Source organism: Gracilinanus agilis, chromosome 1 (assembly GCF_016433145.1).
Source record: "Gracilinanus agilis isolate LMUSP501 chromosome 1, AgileGrace, whole genome shotgun sequence".
In the NCBI taxonomy this organism is placed as follows: domain Eukaryota; kingdom Metazoa; phylum Chordata; class Mammalia; order Didelphimorphia; family Didelphidae; genus Gracilinanus; species Gracilinanus agilis.
Genome location: NC_058130.1, coordinates 762,661,123 through 762,683,111, shown reverse-complemented (window position 1 = coordinate 762,683,111; position 21,989 = coordinate 762,661,123). Strand labels below are relative to the sequence as shown.

General features: G+C 35.6%; 1 protein-coding gene across 1 annotated transcript in view; it reads left to right on the top strand.

Moving 5' to 3' along the window:
• The window catches only part of MED13L (mediator complex subunit 13L), a 425,714-nt gene that overhangs the window by 228,439 nt on the left and 175,286 nt on the right, over positions 1–21,989 (top strand). The window contains exon 3 of the mRNA XM_044673746.1: positions 7,874–7,958. Within this exon, the coding sequence (XP_044529681.1) occupies positions 7,874–7,958 (85 nt within the window). The remainder of the gene's footprint in view (positions 1–7,873; positions 7,959–21,989) is intronic.

The following is a 21,989-nucleotide window of genomic DNA, read 5'->3' as shown; positions in this document are numbered from 1 at the left end:
GCTCCCTTCCTTCTTTTCGGGGGGGGGGGGGGGGGTGAGGGGTTAGGGGGTGGGGGGTTGGGTTCGGTGAAGGGAGAATATTCCCTATCATGTGCCAGACACATAAATAAATGCTTATTGACTTGATTGGACTTGATTTTCAAACCTTTTGATTAGAAATGAAGATAGATAACTATGATATGAATGATGTAAAAATGAAGTAAAAATTGAATGATCAAGAAAGGATTTAAGAAAAGTTGAGTTGAATCTTGAAAGAGATGAAAGGTTTTAAAAGAATTGGAAATGTCTTCTTGCAGTGGAATCAGAAATTCACACACCAAGTGATCTGGTAGATTCTGGGGGAAAAATGTATGCAAGTCCTACCTGCCCACCTGTGTGATTACACAGTTGCTATTAATAATAGTTCTCGTATACAGTGATCCATGTATAACCCAATGGAATTCCTTGTCAGCTTCAGGAGGGTGGAGGGAAAGAACAAGAATCATATAACCATGGAAAAATATCCTAAGCAAATAATTAATTAAAAAATAAATGATCTGATAAAATAAATGTAGATATGTATGTGAAGTGCCTGATAGCTTACTTATAAAGATTTCAGTCTTGACAGACTTTGTGGGGTTTAAATTTTGTTTTGTTTTGTTTGGTCTCCCTACTCCTCCCCCCTTTGCTGGGAAGGTAGTTATCCACAAGAATTTAAGCTGAGGTTTGTGGTAGGATTTGTGACAGAGGAATTGAAAGATCTGCATATTGGGCCTTCCCAGTGTTGCCATGGAATTAATTGTATTAATTAACCCAACTCAGTTTCAATTTACTTTTGTTCCTCTTTAAGTGAAATCACTTGTAAATGCATAATAAACATTCACTATAACAACAGAATACATATATGAAGAGAAATTGGTCTTAAGATTCTAATTTTTCTTCCTACCTTTTGCTCTGTATAACTTCCCAGCCTTCCTTACACTAGTCCAAGTAAATGCTTCATTTTATCTGGCTTGAAGAGACTCCTGAATAAACAATTAGAGAGATTGTTTTGGGTCACAGACTTTTGAGGGCTTCTCCATTATGTGATTGCATTGTAAATATTTTCTGAGGTGAAATAAGCTTAACTGTTAAGAAGATTTTTTTTTAAACTGATTATTGATTCCAAGGCAGAAGAGCAGTAAGGGCTAGGCAATTTGAGTTCAGAGGCCTTGCTCTTTATCCACTGAATCAACTGGCTGCCCCCAAAGTAAGACCTTAAATAAATAATAAATAAATAAAATAAATAATCCCCAACCCCCAACAACTCTGTATCCTATTATTTTATATTCTTTCCTAATCCAGGGGAAAAAAATTCCAACATACTGAAAAACAAAACAACTTATTCTCTGCTAAAGCTGTAAATGATGTCTCCTTCCTTAAATCTTTCATGATATTTTTGACTTCTTTGCAGTTTACATTTCATAGAACAGAAATCAAACTAAGACACCTTCGAAAATGGTTTAATTTTTGGTAGAATTATGTTATTTACAATGACAATATTAATATAACAAAATATTATTTTTATAATTTTAACTACATTCTACTATTGTACCTATCATTACCATTTAAAATACTTAAAACTCTTTGAAGGCATACTTTATTTCTCAGTTAAGATTTTTTACACTTGATCTTAGACAAAAAGCTGAGAAATGATTCAATTAAATTTTTTAAAACTCCCTAGGTTTGAGTATAGTACCTCACAACATACTGTATACTTCTTTAAAGTTTACGCAATTGAGCTGAAATTTGGGGGCCAAAATGGATGCTTATAATATATAACCGATCTAGAGATTATTTAATGTTTTATGGCTTAATCTATAATCATTCAGTTCAATTAAACACTGATTGAACTTATATTGGGTATAAAGTTTGGTACTACTTACACTGGAGATGACATGTTCCTTGTTTTCATGGACCCTATAATCAAACATAGAGGACCATAATATGAGATCCATGAAGTGAATTTTACAAATGTGTTTTCTAATTATATTTCATTATATTGGTTCCTTCATAATCTCATATACTTCATATTAGGTATTTAAAAACCTGATTATGAGCAGGGATCCTAAGGTGTCCCTCAGCCTGATTGCTACAGAGGGGGAAAGGTTTTATGACACAAGTTGAAAAGCCCTGATATTAGTAGATCTTTCATGAATATTTGATGATGGAAGAAATATTGTAATTCAGTTTCCGTCCATCCAGCAAGAAGTATTTATTCAATACCTTCTTGGTGCCAGGACTATGCTAAGACCTGGGGATACAGATATATGAGAGAGAGAGCCCCTTCCTTTAAGCACTTTACATTCTACTCAGGAGGAGACAACATTTACATAGATAAAGCCAATATGTATGTGTGTTTAAAATATAGAGATGGCATATGGGTATGAACAACTGGGGAAATTGGGAAATGCCTCTGAAAAGGATCTTATATCACATGATGAATGTAGTCTAAGGTTCCTCTCTTAAGCTTTCTTTCCATGTTGTCTCTTATGGTGATCTCATCACCTCCAATAGATTCAGTTAGCATTGCCATCTAGATAACTCTGAAATCTGTTTATCTAGCCACACCTCTCACCTCAACTATGGGCCATAGCTCTTAAGATATCTCTCCTTGAATATATTTCCATGTTGGTTATATATGTACACCAATGTAGAGATAGAGATATAGAGAAAGATATAGATTCTATATAAAACTTCTATATAGAGGTATATAGGTAGGCTCATTTCCTACCACCTACAAATATGCCAAGGTCCCTCAGTCCATTAAGCAACAATAATCTCTTTCTCTGTAGATCTATCTCCCTATGCCCATAGAAAGATAATTGAGATAGAGATACACATCTATATATCTACATGTATATTATATATTTTGGTATAAACACATACACACTTTATATCAATATAGAGTAAGTTTCTAAGAACAAAGACTTTGTTTTTTTTTTAAATTTGCACTTTCAGACCTAGTTTGATTTAGGATTTTCCATGAAGTCTCATATAGGTGATTGCATGTAATAATATTTATGGAATTTTACTCTTCTGACAAAAGCAAGACTTTTGAAATGGAAATGAGTACAAAATGTCTATAAACTGCTAGGTGACACAGTAGATAGAACATTGGAATCAGGAACATGGCTGGATCAGATAGCGGAGGATTCAAATATCAATGCTGGAGAGGAGGAAGAAAGATCTTATTCTGTACATCAAATGTACTGGATTCTTCCTGGCTCTATTCTCTTGTGTGTTCTATTACTTGGTGTGGCAGCTAGATGGCACCAAGGATATAATTCCTGCCCTGGAGGTAGGAAGACCTGAGTTCAATTTTGACCTCCAACATTTAATAGCTATGTGACCTTGGACAAATCACTTAATTCAGTTTGCCTTAGTTTCCTAATTTGTAAAATGAGCTGGAAGAGGAAATGGAAAGCCACTCTAGTTACTTTGCCAAGAAAACCCCATATGACATCACAAAGAATTGATCATTACTGAAATGGACAATAAATAATATACCTAGATAATTTTCATTTATTAATAATTGATAATAATACATATTAAGATGCAAATTCTTCATTAAATTAAGTGTTATATTTTGTTTGGAATTGAAAAATGTGCTGTGATTTGCTGGAATAATTTTTCCTCCTGAAATTTTACCTTTGGGCCTGGTACATTGTACATACTTTGAGTATTTTCCATTAACTTGAATGACTCTGTGGTCTTATTTCCCAGAATTTATTCTCAAATCGTGGCTTTGACTAGTTCTCAAGAGTGATTTTCTTGAAGAAGAGATAGATATTTTGGGTTAGTTATTGCTTTGGGACTAACATATTTGATAATTTTTAAAATAAAATTCTACAGAAAAATAATAAAACATTATTTTATTCTGAAAAAAAAAGAGTGATTCTCACTCAAAAAATTTTCCTAGCATTTTCTTTTCTTTGTCTTTCATTTTTCTCCTAAGTTTTGTCAGACTTACTTTGCCTGAATATAAAATAGTTTATATTCCTTGCGTGAAAATGGGATCTAAATTACTTAGGCAATATGATTAAGATTTATTTGTGAGAATGCTTTTTAGAGTTTTAAAATAGCTTTAAAAAGTTAACTGATGTGCTAGTATATGTTAGAAACAGGACATGGACTCAAGTCTTCCTGACTCTAAGAAATATACTATGTTGCTCCACAATTTATAATTATTCAGTATTATTTGATGTAGTTGAATCTATTCTATATTTTTGTTGTTGCTTGCTGGTGTTTATTTTATGAATAAACATCTAACTTTTCCCTCTCCCTAAAAAGAGTATTTTTTTAATAATGGAATTTATGTTGTATATGCATGAAGTAATTAAAAGACAAATTAGCCTGACTTTAGAGCTGTAATACAGAAACCTATATACAAGTATTCAGAGAGAGTCTAACCGGCCTTTTTTTTTTTTTTTTTAAGCAATGTGAAAGTTATGATTATTAGGGCCATTACAGATTTATTATCTAAACTCACTTGGACCCTGGCACACAGTAGGTGCTACATGTACATTTTTCTTCCTTCCCCGATTTATTTCTCTTGTCAAATTTTCCATTGTATGTATTACAAACCATCCTCATTCTTAGGACTTCCTATTATCACTTCCTTTCCAGCTCCTAGCAGAGTATCTACCCTTTAGTTTGTAGAGAAAAATAAAGGCCATCTTTGGCATGTTTCTTCTTCCTTCCCACCATAACTCAAAATCCTTCTTTATTGTCCACAGTTCTTTTATTTGCTTTTACTTCAAAGAGGTGGACTCTCTCCTTGTTGAAGGTAATATTTCCACCACTGACTCTGAGAGCATATCTCCCCGTCCCCTTCCCACCCCCTCTTTTTATTTATTTTCAGTTTCACCTAAGTCCTAAGTTACTGGTTCCATTCTTACAGCCTGTGTATATGCTAGGGTCTCATCCAATCCATAGAACAATACTAACAATAAACAACATTTCTCATGGCCCATCTACTTCCTCAAGCTATCCTATATCTATTTTCTCTTTCAGAGCTAAACTCCTTGGAAGTAACTACACCCATTGCATTATGTTGACCTCTCAGTCCCTAGCTTCTAAACAAATAAACAAATAAGTAAATCTTCCTTTTACCCATACCACTGGGTTAAAAAGGCTCTCCCCAAAGTTACCCAGCAATCTTTTATTAATCCTAATCCTACAATATCTCTTATAATTATCCCTGCTCCTTTTTCTTTTTCTCCCAATCTGTCAGTAAGTTTTTATTATGGACTTAGTATATTAGAGGTACTCAGTAAGCCCTTCCCTCTTCTCTAATTCAGGTCTTACCACTTCTCACCTAGACTGTTGTAATAGTCTACTATTTGGCTAGATAACTTGCTAAAGTCATGCAAAATTTTGTTCTAGCTCCCGTGGCTTCAAATATGGTGATCTGCCCACTATTCCACAGCCACAGTACCAGATTTCAGCAAGTCTTTTCCCTCCTCAAAAATCTTTTAAAGCTTCCTTTTGACCCTAGGACAAAATAGAAACTCCCCCATCTTGTATTTAAAGCTCTATACAACATGTCCCACCTGTCTTTCTGGTCTTATTTCATATGGACATAAGCATGTGCATGTGCTTGTGCACACATACACACTCAGTTTTGTGCAGACTGGCCTGTTGTTTTCATTGCAAGACATTTCATCTTCCATTGCTATGCCCTTTCACAAGTGGTCACCCTCATCTGAAGTGTGACCCCTCTCCTCTCCTCTTCTCTTCCCCATGGACTCTAGCTCTCTTCAGCATACACCTCAGGCCCTGGACCCTGCAGAAATCCTTCTCTTGTGCACATGTGTACACCCATTCTTTCATTGGCTTTCTTCTATAGATTTGCTTCCTTGTGTTTATGTTGTATCCTGTAATAAGATGTAAACTCTTTCACGTCTAATACTGTTTTCTCTGATAATACTGTTTTCTCTGACAAGAACTCTACTAAGAGTTAGGGATGCAAAGAAAGGCAAAAAATAGACCTTTCCTTGAAGGAGCTCACATTCCAATGATGGAGACAAAGATGTCCAAAAGAGATACCTAAAGGAAAAATAGGAGGTGTTCTTAGTGGGGAAAGTACTAACATTAGGAGGTAGTAGAAAGACTACATGTAGGCTTGAATGAAGCCATGGTGTAGAGATGAGAAAGTTTTGTTTTGGGAATCAAGAACATCCAGGTTCTTAATAATTGATTCTTGCTGTTTTCAGATAGCTGTTTTATTCAGTATTAGATTTTTCTTCCTTCCTGTAAGAGAGAAACCCATAATTATGTAATCTTTCAAGCATTTAAAATTTCTTGAACTAATTTGATTAGGAAACATCATAATAGAATATTGAGGATATAATATTATAATGAAAACAATTCAACATATTTATCATCATTTCAACTTGTGTTTTTATTCTCAGTTACAATACTGTGTTGTTTTCTGAGTGATTTTTTTTTCTGCCATAAGAAAAGGTGAGAGGAAATTGAATTTACTCTGTAAATATAGTTTTTATCCTTCCAACTACCTTGCTATCATGAGTTGGAAAAACATAATTTGTAAAACAGGAAATTGACTCCTTGCTCTGGGGCATTTGTACTTGTTTATACATTTGTAAAAGAATGAGGGTTTTAGGAATGCATAAAGCTCTGTGACTGCTAGATTCTTTTATTACCTCCTGTACTTGCAGTTCATCATAAATTCTCAAAGTCAGTCTTATATTTCTAATTTTGCTTTAGCAGATATTAATAAAGATAGGGAACAACTTGATAGTTATTCGTATAAGGCTGGTATTTATGTTCTATTTGAAAATTCAGTTCTATCAAAATTCTGTGAAAGGCCAAATTATGGAGATTAGGATTAAAGTGTGTCCTTATTTTCACTCCCTTTATCAGTCTCCTCTGATCTTGGGTGCATTGTTCACAATTGCTTAATACATTTCATCTCCATGACACTCAACCTGGCTAAATTTTTAGAGCATTTTGAGATTTACATAGTGATAACCTTTTATTATTACTATTGTCATTTTAAAGCTGATAAAATTAAAGCTTAGATAGGTTAAGAAACTTGTTTGCAGTAAGTTTCAGAGGCAAGATTAGAACCCAGATCTTCTTAGCTCCTAATCCCCTAGTTCCATCTATTGGAACTTTAAGCTGCCTTCTGCAGCTGAAAAGGTCTTGGCCTAAAGCTATATTCTAATCTTGTCTATCCTACCAATGCATTGTCTTACCTTGAATTAGTGGCCTTTCCTTCTTAAGCATCAATATCTTGACATGTGTGGAAGAGAGCAAATCAGATGATTTCAATTGTTACTTCAATAAAATTCAATGACCCTTAATATAGTGATGTCCCTAGTATACTTATTTTTTCCTCAGCGTGCCATAAAAAGCAAAATTAAAACATATTTCTCTTCTTCTTTGTTTCCCACCCCAAATATTTATGTATGTAAATACAGTGGTCATTAGAGTCTCACCTTTATAAAGTCACTGTTCAGTTTTTGAGCCATACTTTATTCATAGGAATCAGAAAGATACTTTGAGCATTTTGGAAGATGACCTTTCTAAGGGGACAGAAATAATTTAAGGATATAGAAATAGTTTTTATTCTTTGTTTTGGTACTAAAAATACTACTTTGGTCAAATTTTTTCCTATCCCTTTGTCAAGAGCAAAAGTGAATATTAAAGTGAAATTTCTATTCTGTTGTGTGTGCATTATTTCGTGTAATATACATTAGCTTATAATAAGGAATGTGGAAAAGACCATTATTACCATATTTAAGAAGATTTTTTTTCAAATTTTCTTTTTTATGTTTATCTGGATGTCCTGCTTAATAGTCGGTCTATGTTTTGTTTTGTTTTATAGTAGTGGAGGAAGGACTATGGGAGAATGGCCTTTCCTATGAATGTAGGACCCTGCTCTTCAAAGCAATCCACAACTTATTAGAAAGGTAAGAGAAGCCCTATTGGATTTTGTATTTTTGGCTTTAGAGTAGGAGCGTTTAGATTAGTGATACCCAGTTATGGTTTTGAGATACCTAAATGTGAACATTAGTTTTATTAAGGGGTGAATGAAAGTCTCCAAAAAATTCCCACACCAAAATAATTTGCTCATGTAAGGTTTTTTTTGTTTTGTTTTTGTTTTTGTTTTGTTTTTGTTTTGTTTTGTTTTTGTTTTGTTTTGTTTTGTTTTGTTTTGTTTTGTTTTGTTTCGTTTCGTTTCGTTTCGTTTCGTTTCGTTTCGTTTCGTTTTGTTTTTTTTTTTGTTTTTTTGGTCATGAATTCTTTAGGGCCCAGGTAAATTTTAGTGGATTTTTTCACTCTTGGCTTGGATCCTCTACCCAGTGAACACAGAGTACCTAATATTCTTAGATTGCTTTTGCAGTCATTCACTTAAGAACATTTAAGAATAAAGTTTTACTCAAACAAGGAGAAAGATGGAATGGAAATCTTACAAGTAACCATTAGTCCCCACAATGTACAACATTCCCCATAGGAGGACAGACCTTTGGTGGTAACGCCTCCTTCCCAATGTACTGTATTACTTTCTTTCTGTTCCAGTTACCAACCCTTCTTCCCATTTTCATGTGTATACTTACTCTAGCTGCATACACTCTTCCTTTCCTCTGAATATTTGAATGGAAGAGATAGGAGAGCAAATATCTTAGCTCTGGATTTACACATATGCTCCTTTTTTGTGTAGCATAAATGTGAGAAACACAAGTAATAGAGTATCATTGTGCTAAAAGGGTTGAGATTCAGAGGTTTAGATGCTCTAAGCAGCATTTTTTTATGGAAAGCTGTTATCTACCTAGACAGCCACAAACACCAGCTCAATATACTAGTTTTTTTTTCCCTTTCATATTTAAGTGGAAACATTGATTCTTTATTTTATTTATTTATTTATTTATTTTTAATAAATTAACTAGAATCCCTCTCGGCTGTAAGATTGGGGATGACTCCTGGAACTTATGGAGCATTTTCATCTACCATAACCATCTTTTTCTTTCAAAGAACTACTAGTGTGAATTACTTGAGGTTCTGCTGTTTCTTGAACCCTAGTTTACAGTCTTTTCTCCTACAGAAGTAGTAGATTGGTGGGTGTTTTATTGTTCCTGGATGTAGGACTCTTCTAGACACTCCTAATAAAACCACATCACAGAATGACTGTTCCTTAGAATAATGTTTTTAAAGATATGTTCGGCATATTCTGGATGTTATACTAAAAAGTTTCTATTAAAAATAACTAGAATCCAAAATTCTCTTGAAAAGGGGATGTTTTACAGAAAAAGAGTGAGTTAGGTGTTGTGGACTTAGAGAATGAAACCCAGAAATTTTCAGTCATCATTCCCCACCCGCCCCTCCTTTTTTCTTTTTTTACTTGAACACTAATAAAAAGTAGAAACAGAAGCATGGGGTGGGGATATATTTTTAAAACTCATTAAACTTCTTTGCAAGCAGGGAGAAAAATTCAGGTAACAATAGTAAGAGCACTTGGAATGAAAAGTGGTAGCTGAGTTTAACTCAGTGTTCTTCAAAAGTTTTGTTATGTAGAAAGAGAAATGGATGGCAAAACCACAGGTTGGGGATTAGATAATAAGAGTTGAGTAAGTGCTAGGTAGAGAAAATCAAAATCTCTTTTCACAAGACTTTCCAAACTCCTCTCCCTGTCTCCTTCCTTTATGAGATCAATTTGAGTGACTTATTGGGGCCTTTTTGTAACAGGCCACATAACCTTGGTAAATTTACTGAATATTTGTGAACTTCATTAATAGGTAATATTAACTCAATAAAGATACACAGAAAAAAAAACCCAAAACCTTTTTTAAATTTTCTCTTTGAATTTCAGTAGCACAACAGCGTTTTGCACTCTTAGAAACTTTATTGTCCTGAAAGGAGTGCCTGCTACTCCCCCCAACCCCTTCCCAAAGCTTTTTGATTTGCCTGGCAGTAAAATCTTTTGATTATGTTATAATTAGTTAAATGTTGAAAGACTAGCATTCCCTATCACAAAAACTTATTTGGGGCTACAGACATAACTTTTATCCACACTATTGTGATTTCTTGAATCTGACACATAGTATGATAAATTAGTGTTATGCTTCTCTTCAAATATCCTATATATTTTAAAGGATTTTAGAGTGATGAAGGAAAGGGGGAATACAAGATTCTCAGATTCCCATGTAAAATGAAATCCTTTTGAGTTTATAAATATTTTTCAGTAATTGATATTTATTAAATATGATTCTTTTGTGGTGAAAGTTTTATGCTATATGACAATATTAACACATCTTATAAAATATAATTTTTCATTTGGATCATAGATCAGATTTATTCTAGTTCATTAGTAATCATAAATGCACTTAGACAAATAATCATTCTTTATATTAAGATTTTAATTTTATTGTTGATTTACCTGTTTTATCTTTTGGGTGAAAGGACTTGATAAGAGAGAGTCCCAAACATTTTAAACCTCCTTAATTCCCATCCAGTTAAAAATTTCAAAATTTCAAAAATTTGTATTGTGTTGTAGTAAAATTTACTTTTATACTGTTGAAAAAAGAAAATATTTGTTAAATTATGAATGTAATTGTGAATCATACTTCCAAATTCCTCACTCTTCCTACCTTCTCTTTTTCTTTTGAGGGTACCACTATCATTTTATGTTTCTAGGTTCCGAGCCTCAGATTCTCTCAGCAATTTTCTTCTAGTCCAGTCCAAGAATTGTGTATTTGACTTCCACAATAGCTGTGTTATCTTCTGATCTCTTTCCTTTTATTCTCTTCCCTCTCCAATACATGTTTCACATGAACATATCTGCTGATGTTACTCTCTTGCTTAGGGAATTTTCATGACTCCCTCTTTTCTCTAAAGAATAAATCCAAATGTTCTCTTTGGTTTTGAAAACTTTCCTCCTGGCTTGAGCCTTCATTCTCAAACCTATTTTGTACCATTCATCTCTGTCATGTACTTTTTGCATTAGCCAAAGTAGCCTACTGGCTATTCCTTGTAAATGACCTTCCATATCCTGTGTTTTTAACTGAATAGGCCTTCTCCCTTCTGTGGGAGACTTCTTTCCCCATGTCTGCCTCTTTGAACTCCCATCTTCTTCAGAGCTCTATTAAAGGCAGCTGGGGCTCAATGCATGGAGCCCTGAGTCTATAGGCAGGAACATGTTAGTTTAAATCAGACCGCAGATATTTACTAGCTGTGTAACCCTGGGCAAGTCATTTAACCTCTGTCTGCCTCAGTTTCCTTAACTATAAAATGGGAATTATAACAGCATCTAACTCCCAGAGTGGTTGTGAGGATCAAATGAGATCATATTTGTAAAGTACTTAGTCTAGTGACTGGCACACACTTGGTGTTTTAATGAATCCTTCCTGTCCATCCTTTTTTCCATTTCCTTTCTTTCCCTTCCTCCTTCCTTTCCTTTCTTCCCTTCCTTACTATCTTCCAAAGAAACCTTATTTTAAATCTTCTGGTTGTTAGTGCTTTTTCCTTGGATTGTTTGATCATTGAGAACTCTAAATAACTCATTCTACTAGTGCACCTCTGCATTTCATTTTCAGGTTGAAGATTTTTGAGTTTTCTGGGGCCCTGAGAGGTTCAGCAAGTTGTCCAGGGTCATTCAACAAGAATAAGGCAGAATGAAATCACTCTGCCCTTCCTAACTCTGATGTTATCTCCTCATCTACCCTGCTACATTGCTTACCTCTTTCCCTCTTCTCCTCTTCCCACAGCAACCTGTATTTTGTATTTAATTTTCTGGATGGTAGGAGGAAGAGACAGATAGACACAGGGAAATAGACAGGGAGAGGATATATATCCTCTCCCAATGAAAATATAATTTTCATTTTAAGAAGGGCCAATTTGAAAACCCCTTAAAAAACCTTTTGAAATGATATAATGTGGGCACCCCTGTGTGGAAAGAATGAATATGTCTACTGCCTTGCCATAAGGACATAAGGAATTCCAGCTAATAGACTGAGACTGGAGGACAGACTCATTTTGGAAGTGATATCCTTTTCCATTGTCTACAAAAGTGAGTTGTGATGTCAACTCTGATTCTTTGTTTCCATCCATGTCTGTCTATCTGTCTCCGGTTTTTTAAAGATCAAAAAGTGTGACAGAGGGGAATTGATCCTACATGGGCAGGGAGGGGAGCCTTGATGCTATGGGACAGGAGTACCTAAGGAAGAAGCACTTCCTGCAGGAGTTACTATTATTTATGCACTATGGCCAGGAATGCCAATCCCTTGAATGGACAAGGAGGATTTTGAAATCTGTAGGAAGAGTGACTCTCAGAAATATAGGCTGAGAAAAGGAGTTGCTATATCTCACCCCCTTTCATCAACCAAATTTTAGAAAACCAGTTAGCTTACTTGCTGTCTTAATTTCTGCTTCTCTTGTTCAATTCTTTTGCATTCTGACTTCGAGACTTATTAACTTTAACTTGGTTCAAGTCCTATCCCCAACATCTTCTGGTTCAGCAATCCTGGAAAAGTCACTGAACAGATCCATGCATATTCCAGACAGTGCTCTTCTGCTGTAAACTTCAGAGAAGATACAGGGAACCTTGACAGAAAGCCCATCCTCACTCAGCAGTGCTCTATTCTAGTGAAATCAGAGCTCCATTCTCTGTCTTTATTCTTGGACTTTTTTGTCTATACTATTACACATACATGTCACCTTGGTGGAATGTCTACTCTTTAAGGGCATGTGTAGTTGCAGTTTTTTGCTTTAGTATCTAGCATAGGGAGTTTCATATAGGGCAGTGGTTCCCAAACTTTTTTGGCCTATCGCCCCCTTTCCAGAATATTACTTAGAGCCCCCGTCACATACTATCACTGCTCCCCTGGATCGCTGCAGCACCCACCAGGGGGTGGTGGTGCCCACTTTGGGAATCACTGATATAGGGGGTCCATAATAAGTGCTTGCTGATACCTGATATTCTTTGCTCCGTGGAGAAAATGTAATATTGACAACATCATCTCTGCAAAGCATGCTTCAGTGTTTAGAGAGCAAGCCAGGAAATTAGGTGGACAAATTACAGTTATCATTGATCAGAGATATTGGGTCTAAATCTTGGCTCTACTTCTTACTACCTATGTGATCTTGCAGAAGTCACTTACTCCCAACCTCAGTTTCCTTATCTTTAAAATGAAGTATTGCACTAGATCAATCATTCCATTAAAGAAGCATTTATTATGTGTCTGTGTCTGGCACCTTACCAAGCTTTCAGGCTTCCAAGAAAGGCAAAAAACAACTACTGCTCTCAAGGAACTTAAATTTTAATGAGAGAGATAATACGTAATTAAAGAGGCCTAGACATATGAAATAGATGGAAGGAGAACAAGAGAGGAAGAGAAGCAATTTAGGATTGTATAATAACTCCAGCAGTAGTGTTCTTTCTGGGCCATTTTCTTCAGTCTGTATATCAAGAAACTAGAAAAATTAATTACTTATACTTTTGTTTTTTTAAGTTCAAGGAAGAAGTTCTCATCTTCCAGTGGTAGTTTTAAATTTTAGCTAAAGCAGAAAACCATATCCACCCATCTCTTTTTCTTTCCTCTAAAAGACTGTACTTGGTAGTGTACATAGACAAAGGTGGGTCATTGTGAAATAATTTTATACAAACATTGTTGTGGTTTTAAAAACACGTGTTTTTAAACACGTTTCACAGCATATCATCATTTTTTCTCCAGCTGTTGATGGGTAAGCCAGTCATTTTGTACCACTGGCTTGTAAAATATTCTAATTTCAACAGGAAATGACTTGGATTCATTTGAACCACATTCCCATCCGATTCAGTTATAATAGTAAGATGGCCAATTCACTTTACCTGAAGGTAGTATTTGCATAAAGCTAAACTTTGAGGGAACTCTTGACCTTGACACCCAGCATGACTCCTACCTCACATGAGTTCTCCTTTCTAGTGGAGTTCTCAGACTGCTGCAAAGTAAACAAAGCCATACTTACTTTTGGTCACTTGGAGAATGATGAGGGATGCAGAACATAGATACTCTAGACATATTCAAAGAGAGTAAGGCCAGGGAGGATTGAGAAAAGAACAACATTTTAAAAAAGTGATGTTTTTCATACAGGGTAAGAATAATTGCATTTTCTTACTGAGTGATTATCAACACAAATCTCAGAATGGTAAAATGTCATCAATTTGAACTTTACTAATTAAATTTTGTATAATTTAAAGAAGGATAGACTGAATTACTTTTTCATTATCTATCAAGAAAGCCTTGCTTAGCAAATTGGTAAGGCAAAGCAAATTGGTAAGGCAAAGATCACAGATGTGTTTCTTATTTAAGGAAACAAACTTTGGGGTATCCTTATATATAATTTATATGCAAGTGATGCTGTTCATGACATATGATTCTTATTGTTTATTAAAGATGTTACAGTAGGAACCATTCTTATAAATAGCAATATGTTACTATATATGCTTAACAGAATATATTTGTATATGTAGATTGCATATATTAAATAATTGATACTTTCCCATAATATTTGATGTTCTCCTTGGTCTAAATTAATAGGGCTTCGTTTTATTCATGTATTGTTCTTTTGACTAGTGAAACTTCCTGTTTTAAGTGTAAAACCTGCATATAGGACATGATCAAGGAAATGCGTTCTAATCCTACATCTTTTTTTTTTTTTTTTTTTTTTTTTTTTTTAAAAACCCTCACCTTCCGTCTTGGAGTCAATACAGTACTGTGTACTGGCTCCTAGGTAGAAGAGTGGTAAGGGTGGGCAATGGGGGTCAAGTGACTTGCCCAGGGTCACACAGCTGGGAAGTGTCTGAGGCCAGATTTGAACCTAGGACCTCCCATCTCTAGGCCTGGCTCTCAATCCACTGAGCTACCCAGCTGCCCCCTCTAATCCTACATCTTTAAGTGCTTTGCAAACTTTATAGTGTTATGGAATGATCTAAATGATACCCTCCTACAAGAAAACTTTTCCATTTTTTTCAATTACTTGGTTTTTTGTTCTTTAAAGAAAAATTAAACTAAATTTCCTTTCAGTTAAGAAGTATTTGTTTTCTCTTCTTTCTACTCCTGCCCCAATTCTAAACCAAGTAAAGCACATCCTTCCCTAATTGGCTATGCCCCATGTGTCAGTCTTCTGCCTTCGCAATTTATACTTCTTTATTAGGAGTTATGTAGCCTCTCTCATTATCTGCCCTTTGGAATTATGATTTCACTGCATTGACCAACATTCTCAAGCCTTCCAAAAAAAAGTTGTTTATCTTTGTGATGTTATTATATAAATCATTTCCTAGTTCTTTTTGCTTCACTCTGAATCAATTTATACAAATCTTTCCAGTTTTCTCTGAAATTTTATAGCCAATATAACCAACTGTAACTGCTTAGCTAGTTAAAAATTTTTATGGCACTTTAAAGTTTGCAAAGCACTTGACAAATATTATCTCACTGTTATAATCAGAATCACCCTAGGAGACAGGTGCTATTTTACAGTTGGAGAAATTGAGGCAGATAGAAGTTAATCTTTCATAGTTACATAGCTAGCAAGGTTTGGAAGTTAAATCAGGACTCAATACTTTCTGACTTCAGTCCAGGGCTCCAGGGCTCTACCTTGCTGCTCCTACACATTTAGCTAATGTTATTATTTAATCATTCCTTAATAAGTGGTGGATACCTCTTAGTTTTCCAGTTTTTTTGCAACTGGGAAAAGAGCAACTATAAATATTTGCATGTGTACAGATGTTTTCATCATCATTTTTAATTTCCTATTAACTTATCTTTGTGTCTGTTGTTTCCCCAATAGAGAAATGTAAGCTTCTTGAAGGAGAGAACTCCTTTGGCCTTTGTAGCCATAGCACTTGACAGAATTCCTGAACCACAGTAAGGGCTTAATAAATGAGTTGTAATTGTGATTAATTGGAATTATTTTATTATTCAGTACTTACTAGATGCAAAGCAGCACATGATAAAATGGTTCAAGGCCATGTGACGTTTTTTCAGTGGATCTATCAGCTCTGCATAATTATGCTCTGGGAAAAAAGGCTTTATTCTGTCATTCCTAGCTCGTTGCACTTATTATCACATTTCAAGATAGATGCACACATACACCCATATCATCTGTGTCAAAGAAACATTCAGGAGTTGTGGATAGTTTCCAGAAAGTTAGGCCATTTTGAAGTTCATTTTACCATTTGGATTTCTTTGACTTGTTCCCATGATTTGTGGCACATGAGATAACATAAGAAAATCATGGGCTAATTGAAGATTCCTGCCATGCTATGACCCATTGTGACAATCATGATGATCTTGATGTGGCTATATGGATACCAGAATATTTTTATTTTTAAGTTCTTTTAAAGCAAACCTTTGGCAATTTTTCCCCCTGGTGATATTTCCAAGGAACTATATTGTTGAGAGTGGAGATAATTAATTTATACAATCCTTGAATAAAAGATAGCAGTAGACATACTCAGAAGTTCATAGGACACAAAATCCAAGAAAAGATCCATTAATTAAAAAGTCCTTGGCTTCAGACAGTGATACAAAAGTACCCTAAATAACTGTGCCAAGCCAAGGGAACTAGTGATCCTAAGGTAAGAAGGCAAACTTTATCTGTTGTCAAGACACTTGATAAGAATTGGGCCTGGAATGCAGCACTGGAAGAATCATGAAGAGAGGCCAATAAAGCCAACCTTCAAAAGTTTTTACAAGTGAAGAAACTAAGGTACAGGGTCACGTAGGTCTGGTATGTGTATGAAGTGGAATTTAAACCCAGATCTTCTTGGCATTAAAATCCTCAGCCTGGTGTTCAAAGGCATACATAATCTAGCCCTTTCCTGCCTTTCACATCTTAAATCTCATTCCTTACCATATACTACTTAATCCAGTGATATTGATCTCCTGGCTACTCCACAAACAAGACATTCAGTCTCTCAACTCTGTGAATTTTCTGACTTTCCCTCATGCCTGAATGTTTTTTCCCCTTCATCTCTGCTTACTTGCTCTCATGGCTTCCAGTTCCATCTTCTACAGGAAGTCTTTCCCAGTCCTTCTTAATGTTAGTGCTTTCTCTCTGTTGATTCTTTTCATATTTCCTGTCATCCTGTCTATGACTTGTTTGTACATACATATTTGTTTGCTTGTCATCCTCCCCCATTAGGTTGTGAACTTCTTGAGGGCAGGGAATATTTTTTGCCTCTTTATTTATCCCCAGTTCTTAATAAAGTACCTGGCAAATAGTAAACCCTTAATGAATGTTTACTGTTGTTTGATTCTAAAATGGATAAAAGTTGAGAGGAAGAAGAACATTTTATATTAATTTTTAATCAGATGGAAAAAAAATTGGAAACTTGAAAGGGAGAAATGTGATAGAGAAAAAGAGAAGTGATTTTGCCATCTTAGCCTACTTTAGAAACCAGAATTGAAAAAGAAACACATGAATTTATGAAAAATCACAACTATAGCCCAGTGCCATATTAGAGTATACTGGGGAATATTTCCTGATTCAGATATTTGCTGGGACTTTTTTTTTTTGCCAAGATCAAAGCAGCTAATGCTTTCTTGCTTTCTTGACTTAACTTAATGATTTCATCCTTCCTTGAGAAAATAATGAAGGAATATTGCTTAATAATGCTATTCTGTATCTGTATTTTTTCTGGGAAGAAATGGTTACTGGGATTGAAATGATAGGAACCTAGTTGGGAAAGGAACTACTTCAATGTTAGAATTGATTTCTGATTAGAGAAGGAGAAGAAAGGTGCCATGGCTTGACTTGTGCCTTTAAGAGAACAGATTTCAAAGGATTCAGAGAAAAGATCTCACATCTTAAATTTTTCTAAAGGAAGTCAGCCTGGGAGGGAAGGGAAGAATTAAAGACAAAGTTCCAATGAGGAAGAAATGTAAGAGCTGTCTCAAGAGCCTTGTGTGGAGGCAGAGGCAACACAGGCACCAACTTGATGATAATTAAGACATGTAAAGAAGATGTGAGTAAGCTTGGGCAGTTAATAGATAATGGATGCAAGAGCAGAGTATGGTCTTTTCAGAATGGTATCAAAGGTGCTATGCCTAAAAATAAGCCCAGTCTGGCAAGGAAAGCAAAAGACAACACAGAGCCTTTTAAAACTCTGTGAGGAGAATTAAAGAAAGGAGAGGACTGAGATCAGGCTGTGTAGGGCAGTTGGAATAATTATTAATGACTGAAACAAAACAGAGCTCCTCACTTCTCATTTTTTTTTCTGTTTTCTCTGTCAAGATGAATGATCTTTGAACTAGAAAGGATAGGGAAAAAATGGCTAATTCCCAAAATATGTAAGGAGTTAGGAAAGAGAGTTGCCTAGTTGACTTATACCATGATTAAATGAACTCCGTGTTTGGTTACTGAAAGAATGGACAGATAGATTGCTGAGCCACTGTCATAGAAAACAGGAGAGGTGTTATAGGATTAGAAAAAAGCAATTTCCTTATTCTTAGTAAGGAGAAGAGAAAGCAAGCAATAGACCAATGACCTTGATTTCAATTCCTGACATAATTGTCCTTGTTTATTCCTATTGCCCTGACTTTGGTCTTGAGTTACTCTTGTCACTGTAATAGTCCTTTATGGTGGGATTCTTTTTATGTCCTAGTCCACTTCTTGACTTCAGTTTTTATGGTAGGTCTCAATGTCTGAACTTACAGGTCTTACTACTGTTTTTTTTGTGAGGTATTGAGTGTTTTGTTATTGCAGGGAATCAGGGATGGTTCACATTAGACATCTGCAACCTTTCAGAGTTCCTCAGTTGGTCTTAGGGCAAAGTTTGATCACTGCCTGTCTGAGCTCTGCAAATTCCTGGCTTGGGTTTGGGTTTGGGCAATACTCAAGAGGGCTTGCCCTTGGGTGAAGTTCTGGTCAGCTGCTGTTGGACTCGGCCACTATCATTCATTAGAAAGCTCTTCAGGTTTAGAATTCAAGAACTGTAAGCTTCTCTTTAGTCTGAAGTAGCTTCCCTAGTTATTGTACTTTAGGCTTTAGATTGGGGAAGAGGTTGGAACCAATACTTTGCTCTGGCCCTGAGATCAGTCATCAAACAATTGTTTGTTTCTGATCTTATATACAGCATACAGTCAAGGTCCCATCATTCCTCACCCTGGAACACCACTCTTAGGCATAAATTCCTTCCTCAATCCTCTTGGATTTATGACCCAGGACTGAGTAGAGAAAAACAGTGTTGTCAATTGATATCTATTCTTGCATCCTGCACAGAACTGCTGAATTCTTACTTTGCTTCTGCTTATCTTCTGAGGAGAATGCCCTTTGATTTAGAAATCACTGGCCAAAAGTGACTAACTAGGAGTAGATACTCAAGATAAGGAATGAGATAATAGGAACACATCTAAAAGTTCTGGGGGGTGGGGGGGCGGGGATGGTCATTTAAAAATAATTAACCAGGGACAATTAGGTGGTTTAGTACATAGAAAATCAGGACTGGAGACTGGAGGTCTTGGGTTCAAATCTGGCCTGAGATACTTCCTAGCTAGGTGACCCTAGGCAGGTTACTTAACCCAGTTGCCTAGCCCTTACCTCATGTCTTCCTTGGAACCAATATTTAGTATATATTCTTTTTTCTTTTTCTTTTTTAAAACCCTTACCTTCTGTCTTGGAGTTAATACTGTGATTTGGCTCCAAGGCAGAAGAGTGGTAAAGGGTAGGCAATGAGGGTCAAGTGACTTGCCCAGGGTCACACAGCTGGGAAGTGTCTGAGGCCAGATTTGAACCTAGGACCTCCTTTCTCTAGGCCTGGATCTCCATCCACTGAGCCCCCTAACTGCCCCCACTTAGTATATATTCTAAGACAGAAAGTAAGAGTTTTTTAAAAAATGGTTAGCTGATATCTAGAAAAGAAGTAGTCTACCATAGTTTCATCAGAATATGGCAGGGTAACATCATTTCTGTTTCACAAATATAACTTGGCTTTAAGTATTAGAAGGATATCACATGGAGGATATAGATTAGATTTTTTTTCTCTTTTGAATTGGATAGCAGAACCACTAGTAATAGTACTAGTATTAGCTGAAAGTTGTAAAGAGGCCAATATAGGCTATATATCAGGGAAAACTTCCTAACAATTATAGCTACTCCAAAAAGGAATGGGTTGCCTTAAGAGATAATCCTTTCTCCTTATCTTGGAGGTCTTCCTGCTGAGGTTAGATGCTTAGTATTTAGTAAATTGGGATTCCTTTTTTTGGTTATTGCTTAGAATAGCTAACTGCTTGAGTCTCTTATAGTTCAAGATCTATGGTTCTGTTATTAACTCTAACACTTGTATGTCTTAGAAGTGTAAAGCATTCATTATCAATGGAATGGAAACTGGTTGAGAAGCCATTAATGGAGCTCTTCCCCTCAGGCTCTTATACCATTGAGACTCTAACCCAACTGTGAAATTGCTCTCTAAGCTGGGTGTAATCATTGTATCTTCTAGTCTATCCTACTGATAAATGGCTAAAGAAGACTATTAGGACAACTTTGATGAATTTTTTATTATATTTACCATTGGCTTCAGATTCAGAAAATAAAAGTTATCCAAATGCTAAATTTTATTATGTGAAATCAAAAATTTGTATATGACTTTTTGAACCACCTGACATTTTGTCATAGAGTTATGGGCAAATGGAGTATTAATTCTCATTTTCCATTTAACATTATAGTTGGGGGATTAAAATTAGTGATTTCCCCTCCTCCCTTTGTCACAGGCATGATCTTTAGTCAGTCCTTAAACAAGCATTTATTAAGTGCCTACTAAGTGTCAGGCACTGTGCTAAGCCTAGGGGCACAAAGAATGGCAAAATAGTTCCTGCTCTGTAAGAATTCACATTTTAATAGAGAAGACAACATGCAGAAAACAAAGTGTGGCAGATAAATAGAGAAAAGACACTTGGTTTTAAGGATGCTTGGGAAAGTCTTCTTGGAGAAAGTAGGATTTTAGCTGGGACTTAAAGGAAGTCAGGGAAACTAGGAGAGAGACATGGATGGAGAATATTCCAGGCATGAGAGAAAACCAGTAAACATAGACCATAGATGATGACTCCTCTTGTTTGAGGAACAGCAAGGAAGCCAGTGCCCCCAAATCACAGAGTACATATATGAACAATAAGAACCTAGAAAGGTAGGAGTAGTCTAGGTTATGAAGATCTTTAAATGTCTAGCAAAAGATTTTATATTTGATTCTGTAGATAATAAGTAGCCACTGGAGTTTATTGAATAGAGAGGTGACCTGATCAGACTTGTGCTTTAAGTAGGTCAGTTTGATAACTAAATAGAGGATTGACTTGAGTGGGTACACAGACCAACCAGAAGGATTTTGTAATATCCTCAAAGTGAGGCATTGGTAAAGAAGAAAAGGAGGTGAACACGAGATATTGTTAATGTAACATTAACAAATTTCAGGAACAGATATGGATATGGGAGATGAGAAAGAATAAGGAGTTGAGGATATATCTGTTTTGTGTCTTAAGGACTGGGAACTTCCTAGCTGTGTGACCCTGGGCAAGTCACTTAATGTCCATTGCCTAGCCTTTACAGCTCTTCTGTCTTAGAACAATATACAGTATTGATTCTAAGATGGAAGGTCAAGACTCCTTAAAATGAATGAATGAATGAAAGAATGAATGCCTAATACCTATTTGGGGATGTGACTATAGATCAAGAGAGAGATAAGCCTAGATAAGTATATCTGGTAATCATCTGGTAACTGAATACATATAGAGTTTGGTAAGAGCTTCAAGGAAATGATATAGAAGAGAAGAGGCCCAGAAAATCTCCTCTGGGGGACACTGACTATGGCCATAACCTGAAAAAAGATTTATCAAAAAAGACTGCAAAGTTATGGTCAAGAATATTGTTATGAAAACCTAGAAAGAAGTGAGAGAAGACCAAGGAAAAGAGGGTGATCAATCATTTCATAGACTGCATAGAGGTTAAGAACAATCATAGTGTTAGGACATTTTGTA